General features: G+C 47.2%; 1 protein-coding gene across 1 annotated transcript in view; it reads right to left on the reverse strand.

The window, feature by feature from the left end:
• cntrob (centrobin, centrosomal BRCA2 interacting protein) overlaps positions 1 to 10000 on the reverse strand; it is a gene marked incomplete at its 3' end in the record, with an annotated part of 27732 nt that overhangs the window by 17129 nt on the left and 603 nt on the right. Inside the window, exons 2-8 of the mRNA XM_080534358.1 lie at positions 9700 to 10000; positions 9342 to 9444; positions 9222 to 9269; positions 7496 to 7577; positions 6199 to 6271; positions 5861 to 6011; positions 5540 to 5656 (exon numbers count right to left, since the gene is read on the reverse strand). The exon at positions 9700 to 10000 is cut by the window's right edge and continues 12 nt beyond it. Of these exons, the coding sequence (XP_080390484.1) occupies positions 5540 to 5656; positions 5861 to 6011; positions 6199 to 6271; positions 7496 to 7577; positions 9222 to 9269; positions 9342 to 9444; positions 9700 to 10000 (875 nt within the window). The remainder of the gene's footprint in view (positions 1 to 5539; positions 5657 to 5860; positions 6012 to 6198; positions 6272 to 7495; positions 7578 to 9221; positions 9270 to 9341; positions 9445 to 9699) is intronic.

A 10000-nucleotide genomic window follows, 5' to 3' on the forward strand; every position in this document is an offset into this window, starting at 1 on the left:
AGTTATCTATCTAACATTAGGCTGATTTTTGCATGATAACTTGTGCGTTTTGACCTAGTTCCATGTAACATTTCCCCCCCTTGATGGTATATGATGATATAGCTGTATAGCGGCACTTATTAAACCAAAACAACCCGCAATCGAAATCAAATATTATTGATGGATGTGCCATTTTAGATGGAGAGCAGTGAGCGGGAGACTCAAGGAGCATGTAGTTGACTAATGCAGTGGACAGCGGCTGTTTCTCCAGCGTTCCTGTCACATCGGATTTCGGAACGCCATAAAAATAAATCTGCGCTCATGCATTTTTCCATGTTTCCCTTTGATGGCATATGATGCCGTAAAGTTCAGCCGCGAAGTTGTTGCACTGTTGTCCTATATCAGTGCAGACTGGCAGGATAGGAGCACAGGTTGCATACAGGTTAGAGCGCCGTTATTCTGTCATGGTCTGATAATTAAGCATTGTTCTTTTTTATTTTATTACTTGTTTGATCGATTGATAGCGTAAAACCTAAGTTGTGAATGAATCGCGAGAGTCAATGCTTTTCTATGATACTACTGATGACGTATCAGGGTCTTGAAGGGTTGTCCCATTTCATAGGGAAAGATTTCAACCACTATGGCTTGTGGCTCTGTTCCGAGGCCTTGGCTCAAAATCGAGTGGCACTCGAAAACAAGCCATAGGGGTAGAAAAGGGAATCGGGATTGGGCCTAAGACTTGGTGTTACTGTTAGGGCTTACACACCGGCAGTTCCGAACGCCGGTTCGCGTTCGCGTGCCGAAACCTCCGAACGTTGGCGCTGTCTGGCGAACAATACACTGGTATGAACGCGGGCTCGTTCGCCAGACATCGCCAACGTTCTGAGGTTTCGGCACGCGAACGCGAACCGGCGTTCGGAACTGCCGGTGTGAAAGAGGCCAGAGATGATTAAGACATGGTGTTATACTGATGATTAAGACTTGGTGTTACTGTGATGATTAAGACTTGTTGTTATACTGTGATGATTAAGACTTGTTGTTATACTGTGATGATTAAGACTTGGTGTTATACTGAGATGATTAAGACTTGGTGTTATACTGAGATGATTAAGACTTGGTGTTATACTGAGATGATTAAGACTTGGTGTTATACTGAGATGATTAAGACTTGGGGAGTTGGGGCCCTATTATGCACTTCTTAACTTGCCGTCTTAAGTCTTAATTAAGACGCACCGCCAGGTTAAGACCTACCGCCACCCTTATTATGCGCTTCATACGCGCTACTGCTATTATGCAGGTGTCGCTAGGCGCCCACACATAAGACGTAAGACTCCCGTGCATATATTACTCATTGTGGGAGTGTTCATATGTTAATGAAGTGCGCTAGGCGCCCCTGCTATTATGCGATCTGACTTTGCGCCTAGCGCTAAGAAGTGGTTTGAAAAGTTCTTAGGCGCTAGACTTCATGCACGTTTTGAAACACGAGCGCGCCTCCGCGGTTTGCGCATGCGCGCCGACCGACTTCTTAAGAAGTCGGTCACTCCTTAATCCACCTCCTCCCCCTCCTCCTTCCTCCCTGTCCGCCGATGACTTTGTCACCTACTTTGAAAAAAAGGTGGACGACATCAACAGCACCTTTTTCCCCCCACCGCTCCCTCCTCCCACTAACAATGCTAACACTGTTCCCACTAACAATGCTAACACCCCTTCCAAACTCTCCCCTCGACACTCGATCTCTGGATTGTCATCTTTTTCCCCCCTCTCCCCCGATGAGATTCTCACACATATCACATCAAAGCGGGCAACCACATGCCCTCTTGACCCCATCCCCTCCCCCCTTCTCCAATCCATTTCCGCCGAGATCCTTCCTTACCTTACCACCCTAATCAACTCCTCCCTATCCACTGGATCTGTCCCAGCGGCCTTCAAAATAGCCAGAGTCAAGCCTCTCCTCAAGAAACCTACCCTTGACTCATCATCTGTCCACAATTACAGACCTGTATCCCTTCTCTCCTTCCCTTCCAAAACCCTTGAACGCGCGGCATCTAAACAACTGACTGACTATCTCCGGAAGATGGATCACTTAGACCCCCACCAATCCGGCTTCAAGGCTGGGCATTCCACTGAGACTGCGCTCCTTGCTGTCACGGAAGCCCTCCACTCTGCCCAAGCTTCCTCCCTCTCCTCTGTTCTCATTATCCTTGGCCTGTCTGCTGCCTTCGACACAGTCAATCACCAGATCCTTCTCTCCATCCTCTCAGACCTGGGCATCTCTGGCACCGCACACTCCTGGTTTTCTTCCTACCTGGCGGGCCGCTCCTACCAGGTGACCTGGAGAGAATCGCTATCTTCTCCACGAACCCTCTCCACTGGAGTACCCCAGGGTTCCGTCCTCGGGCCCCTACTCTTCTCCCTCTACACCAAGTCTCTTGGCTCGGTAATCTCTTCACATGGGCTCTCCTACCACAGCTACGCAGACGACACTCAACACTTCCTGTCCTTCCCCCCGTCTGATGTACACACGTGGCAACCCGTATCTCAGCATGTCTCGCTGACATTTCAACTTGGATGGCTGACCACCATCTCAAGCTCAATCTTAACAAGACCGAGCTCCTCTTCATTCCCGGGAAAGCCTGCCCTCTCCAAGACTTCTCCATCACAGTGGAGAACTCTACTGTAACCCCCTCCCTGACAGCCAAGAACCTTGGAGTGATCCTGGATAACCGACTTTCCTGTGCGGAGAACATTGCAGCAACGGCTCGCTCCTGCAGATTCTTCCTCTACAACATCAGAAGGATACGACCATTCCTTACCAGAGAGGCAGCGCAACTCTTGACCCAGGCACTGGTCATCTCCCGCCTGGATTACTGCAATGTACTCCTGGCTGGGCTCCCCGCTTCAGCCATTAGACCTCTGCAGCTCATCCAGAATGCTGCTGCCCGGCTGGTATTCAACCTCCCCAAATACTCGCATGTCACCCCTCTCCTTCGCACCCTGCACTGGCTCCCGATAGCAGCTCGCATCAGATTCAAGACCCTGGTGCTTGCATACCAGGCAGCTAAAGGGACAGCCCCTGCCTACCTGAAGGAAATGGCAACCCCCCAAACCCCTGCCCGCTCACTCCGCTCCTCCACCTCGGCTGGCCGACTGGCCCCACCTCCTCTACACAGCAGTCGGGCTGCCCGATCACGTCTCTTCACAACACTGGCTCCCCGCTGGTGGAATGAGCTCCCCACGGCTGTCAGAACGGCAGAGTCACTACCCATCTTCCGTCGTAGACTGAAGACCCATCTCTTCAGGTTACATCTTAACTGCTCCTCCTGAGACATCTTCTGACCCTCACCACTACGTCTCCTAAAGACACCCGCTTTCCCCTCTACTGTGTCCCTAAGAACTTCTATTGCCCCCCCTTGTACTGTTTCTCAGTTTCTCCAGTAATTTAAAAAAAAAAAAAAAAATTAGTAGAAGGCGATAATAGGGAGAAGGTTTTTCCTTCTATCAGTGGCCCCGGGCCCGAGCTAGAGTACTCTTCCTGCAACGAATGGTGGACTGCTGATTCACATGCTTAGTATTCAAATGTATTGATTGTAAGTCGCTTTGGAATAAGGCGTCTGCTAAATGCCAAAAATGTAAAATGTAAATGTAAATAATAGCGATCTTTTTTTGTTATGCTTGTTGTAAAGAAAAGGTCTATAATGCATTGAAATGACATTAAACTAAGATAATATGATGGTTATAATAATTTTTCAAGTCTTTAATTACAAGTAATTCCAGAAAAAGTAAATGACATTTCAGGCTCGCTTCCGTATTACGAGAGCGAAAAGAACATTTCTGTAGATGATTCGCAATGCATGCCGGAAGGGAGTCTCATGGCTCCGAATCGAACGAGGGTCAAGATTTTCTCCAAATGGAGCCATGGAAAACCCTAACCCTCCCCCTAACCCTAAATGAGTAATGAATTGGGACGCCACTACGGCTACACGTGAACGCGCAAAATTGAGCTGAAGGGGTGAAAAGGGAGCCGGAGTGGTGAATTGGGATTCACCCTTGGTGTTATACTGTGATGATTAAGACTTGGTGTTACTGTGATGATTAAGACTTGGTGTTACTGTGATGATTAAGACTTGGTGTTACTGCGATGATTAAGACTTGGTGTTATACTGATGATTAAGACTTGGGGCCCTATTATGCACTTCTTAACTTGCCGTCTTAAGTCTTAATTAAGACGCACCGCCAGGTTAAGACCCCACCCTTATTATGCGCTTCATACGCGCTACTGCTATTATGCCGGTGTCGATAGGCGCCCACACATAAGACGTAATACTCCCGTGCATATATTACTAATTGTGGGAGTGTTCATATGTTAATGAAGTGCACTAGGCGCCCCTGCTATTATGCGATCTGACTTTGCTCCTAGCGCTAGTGGTTTGAAAAGTTCTTAAGTTTAGACTTCATGCACGTTTTGAAACACGAGCGCGCCTCCGCGGTTTGCGCATGCATGTGGGCACACATGAACACGCACGTGGCTCCACGGCAAGACGTCAATTACGGTCACAGTATAAATGCTTTATTTCAAAAGGGAGAGGCAGAGAAGCGCGCTGACCTCCTTCTTAGGACTTCCATAATAGCATAGCGCTAATGACTCAACGCAGCCGGTTCTTAAAGGGCACCTGGCACGCTGATTGGGTTGATTGAGAAGACGCCAAAAACACACCCATGACTAATTTCTTTGCTTAGCGCCGGGTTTTAGGCGCCCACTACCGCACGCATAATAGCAAAGTGGCCTTGACCACGCCTCCACGTCTTACGTTTAGATCTACCGCCTCGTCTTATTGCTTAAGACTTATGAAGTGCATAATAGGGCCCTTGGTGTTACTGTGATGATTAAGACTTGGTGTTATACCGAGAAGATTAAGACTTGGTGTTACTGAGAAGATTAAGACTTGGTGTTACTGTGATGATTAAGACTTGGTGTTACTGTGATGATTAAGACTTGGTGTTACTGTGATGATTAAGACTTGGTGTTACTGTGATGATTAAGACTTGGTGTTATAGCGAGAAGATTAAGACTTGGTGTTATACTGAGAAGATTAAGACTTGGTGTTACTGAGAAGATTAAGACTTGGTGTTACTGTGATGATTAAGACTTGGTGTTACTGTGATGATTAAGACTTGGTGTTACTGTGATGATTAAGACTTGGTGTTATAGCGAGAAGATTAAGACTTGGTGTTATACCGAGAAGATTAAAACTTGGTGTTACTGAGAAGATTAAGACTTGGTGTTACTGTGATGATTAAGTGTTCCCTTAATTTTTTGGAGCAGTGTATTTATTTATTTATTTGAAGCGCATGTTTCCCTACTGCTTGTGGAAAGTGTTCGAGCAGGTTCGCAAAAAAGGACGAGACAGAATAATTTGAAATTGGCGGCTCAGTCAAAGAGCCAAAGCCGACAACAATGTGATTTTGAGTCGCGGTTTCCCGGTATCAAAAAATTAAAACCGCCCAATCCTAATGTGTGGTGTGTGTGTGTGTGTGTGTGTGTGTGTGTGTGTGTCCATACCTTGTCCAGCTGTTCGATCATGATGTCCTTCTTCCTGTCAGCTGACACGGCCAGAGACAATCGCTGCTGCAGCTCCAGACATCTACTCTGTAACCCCATCACCTGGCCCTCACACTGCTACACACACACACACACACACACACACACACCACACACATACACACACACACAAAAAGGAGAAGAGGAGAGACATGGACATGGACATGGAAGAGCAGCAGGTGTGTGTGTGTGTGTGTGTGTGTGTGTGTGTGTGTGTGTGTGTGTGTGTGTGTGGTAGTGTGTTTGTGTGTGTGTGTGTGTGTGTGTGTGTGTGTTTTTTACCTTGCGTCTGGTCCTCTCTCTGTCTAGGTGGTCTCTCAGCATGGTCGTCTCCGGGGGCAACAGCATGGTCGTCTCCGGGGGCAACAGAGCTTCAGAACGCAGACGAGAAGAATACCTGGGGAACAAGTCCTCTATCCCTCCTGTTACATTACTGAAGGGGGTAGGGGGGGGGGGAGAGAGAGAGGGGAGGGGGGGAGGAGAGGGGGGGTGATTATATGTATGTTTCTTCCATCCGTTATGACTATGATTTATAAAAACTAAAAACTAAGAGGCCGCTCTATCAACGTCACACTGTGTGTGTGTGTGTGTGTGTGTGTGTGTGTGTGTGTGTGTGTTACCAGAGCAGCTGGGAGGTGTTGTCGCTGGTGAAGGACAGGTCAGGGCTCCGCCTTCCTGCATCTCTGTCGTCACCTGCTGGACAACACAGAGAATTACATCAACTTCAACAGGATATGACATTAAAGCCCCAATCCCAATACACCCCTTGCCCCCACAATTTAGACCTACCCCACCATTGTGTGTGTTCACGTGTAGGGGTAGGGTGTCCTGATTCTTGTTGGAATAGAGGGGTAGGGCCAAGTGGTAGGGCTAAATGAGGCCATGATATGAGAAATCTCCAAAAATGCCTTGCGAATCAACGGTAAGATGGTGTCGAACACACAAGCAACAAAAGAAAACCACAAATGTGATTCTTATTCAAAAATAAAAAAGAACCTCTAGAACACCTTTAGGCTTACGGTTCAGATGGATCTATAACCTCAGAGGTGTCTGGTTCAGATGGGTCTATAACCTCAGAGGTGTCTGGTTCAGATGGGTCCATAACCTCAGAGGTGTCTGGTTCAGATGGGTCTATAACCTCAGAGGTGTCTGGTTCAGATGGGTCCATAACCTCAGAGGTGTCTGGTTCAGATGGATCTATAACCTCAGAGGTGTCTGGTTCAGATGGGTCTATAACCTCAGAGGTGTCTGGTTCAGATGGGTCTATAACCTCAGAGGTGTCTGGTTCAGATGGGTCTATAACCTCAGAGGTGTGTGGTTCAGATGGGTCTATAACCTCAGAGGTGTCTGGTTCAGATGGGTCTATAACCTCAGAGGTGTCTGGTTCAGATGGATCTATAACCTCAGAGGTGTGTGGTTCAGATGGGTCCATAACCTCAGAGGTGTCTGGTTCAGATGGGTCCATAACCTCAGAGGTGTCTGGTTCAGATGGGTCTATAACCTCAGAGGTGTCTGGTTCAGATGGGTCCATAACCTCAGAGGTGTCTGGTTCAGATGGGTCTATAACCTCAGAGGTGTCTGGTTCAGATGGATCGGACCATTTGATACATGGTCTCAACTGGAACCGGTTCTCAATTCCCATCTCTAGTCGTGTCAGTACACCAACCTCTGTGTGTGTGTGTGTGTGTGTGTGTGTGTGTGTGTGTGTGTGTGAGTGTGTATGTCGTACCCTCCAGTGTGTGTGTGTGTGTGTGTGTGTGTGTGTGTGTGTGTGTGTGTGTGTGTGCGTGTGTGTGTGTGTGTAAGTGTGTAAGTGTGTAAGTGTGTGTATTACCCTCCAGTGTGTGTATATGTGTGTGTGTGTGTGTGTGTGTGTGCGTGTGTGTGTGTGTGTGTGTGTGTGTGTGTGTATCTTACCCTCCAGTGTGTGTGTGGGTCTCAGCATGGTCTGAAGGTGAGCTCTGACGTTCTCCATGTCCTGAATGTGTCTTCTACCGTTCTACAACACACACATCCATATATAGATCATTTAGATATATGTAACATCAACACTATATATATTGTTGAGTCGTTATTTAACCACTCCACAGATTTCATGTTAACAAACTATAGTTTTGCCAAGTCGGTCAGGACATCTACTTTGTTCATGAGACAAGTAATTTTTCCATCAATTGTTTACAGACAGATTATTTAACTTATAATTCACTATATCACAATTCCAGTGACTCAGAAGTTTACATACACTAAGTTGACTGGATTTAAACAGCTTGGAAAATTCCAGAAAATGATGTAATGGCTTTAGAAGCTTCTGATAGGCTAATTGTCATCATTTGAGTCACTTGAAGCTGTACCTGTGGATGTATTTTAAGGCCTACCTTCAAACTCAGTGCCTCTTTGCTTGACATCATGGGAAAATCAAAAGAAATCAACCAAGACCTCAGAAAAAAAAGACCTCCACAAGTCTGGATCATCCTTGGGTGCAATATCCAAACCTGGAGGTACCACGTTCATCTGTACAAACAATAGTACGCAAGTATAAACACCACGGGACCATGCAGCTGTCATACCGCTCAGGAAGGAGACGCATTCTGTCTCCTAGAGATGAACGTACTTTGGTGCGAAAAGTGCAAATCAATCCCAGAGCAACAGCAAAGGACCTTGTGAAGCTGCTGGAGTGAAACAGGTACAGAAGTGTCCTCAGTAAAAGGAGTCCTATATCAGCATAACCTGAAAGGCCGCTCAGCAAGGAAGAAGCCACTGCTCCAAAACCTCCATAAAAAAGCCAGACCACGGTTTGCAACTCCACATGGGGACAAAGATCTTACTACTTGTAGAAATGTCCTCTGGTCTGATGAAACAAAACTGAAAACTGTTTGGCCTTAATGGCCATTGTTATGTTTGGAGGAAAAAGGGGGAGGCTTGCAAGCCGAAGAACACCATCCCAACTGTGAAGCAAGGGATGGCATCATGTCGTGGGGGTGGTGCACTTCACTAAATTGATGGAATCATGAGGATGGACATTTATGTGGATATATTGAAGCAACATCAGACACCAGGAAGTTAAAGCTCAGGTCTTCCAAATGGACAAAGACCCCAAACATACTTCCAAAGTTGCGGCAAAATGGCTTAAGGACAACAAAGTCAAGGTATTGGAGTGGCCATCACAAAGCCCTGACCTCAATCTTAGAATAGAACATTTGTGAGCAGAACTGAAAAAGCGTGTGAGAGCAAGGAGGCCTACAAGCCTGACTCAGTTACACCAGCTTTGTCGGGAGGAATGGGCCACAATTCCACCAACTTATTGTGGGAAGCTTGTGGAAGGCTACCAAAAATAACTGATCCAAGTAAAAATATTTAAAGGCAATGCTACCAAATACTATAAGTGTATGTAAACTTCTGACCCACTGGGAATGTGATGAGAAATAAAAGCTGAACTAAAATATCTATCTACTATTCTGACATTCTTAGGGTTAGGGTTAGGCCCTGAGACAGGGAATGTTTACTAGGATTAAATGGAATTGTGAAAAACGTTGCAAATGTATTTGGCTAAGGGGTATGTAAATTTAGGATTAGAATTCACCTGTGTGTATGCACACACACACACACACACACACACACACACACACACACACACACACATTACCGTGAGCCTGCTAGTGTTGTCTATGCTGGTCTGTAGATTCACACTCATCTCCTCCGACATCATGCTTCCATCTCTGTCCTCCTCCTCTTCTTCCTCCTCTGCCATGTCCCTCCTCTGTCTCCCCCCGGAGGAGGGGGTGAGGGCAGCCATGGGGGAGACAGAGGGGGTGAGTTCAGCCATCTCCAGCTCCTTCCCTGGGGAGGACAGCAGGAAGGACACCTGCCTGCAGACACACATACACTCAAACCTCCAGTACCAGAACCCCTCTAGAACCTCCTAGAACCCTCTAGAACCCCCTAGAACCCTCTATAATCCTCTAGAACCCCCTAGAACACTCTACAACACATCTAGAACCATTAATAACACCTCTAGAACACCTGTAGAACACCTTTAGAACACTTGTAGAACACCTCCAGAATCGCTGTAGAACACATCTAGAACCCCTCTAGAACACCTGTAGAAGTGTAGTTGAGGTTACCTGTGTGTGGGGGCGTGGTCAGGTGAGGATTGACCTCTGACCTCTCTGCTTCGCTGCAGGGAGGAGTAGAGACGGGCTGTGACCTCACGAGACTCCGCCCACACGGGGCGGGGCGAGCAGGGCCAGGAGCGAATCACAGATGAGGAAGGGAAGGGAGGGAGAGGAGAGAAAGGGGGGGAAGAGGAGAGGAGGGGGTGAGGAGGAGAGGAGGGGGGGAGATGAGATAGGGAGGGAGGGGGACTAGAGGAGGGTGCAGATATCGGCAAGGGCTCTACATCACTAAACAGTTCTTCATGACTCA

Source organism: Nansenia antarctica (assembly GCF_963989245.1).
Source record: "Nansenia antarctica genome assembly, chromosome: 6".
Classification (NCBI taxonomy): Eukaryota; Metazoa; Chordata; class Actinopteri; order Argentiniformes; family Microstomatidae; genus Nansenia; species Nansenia antarctica.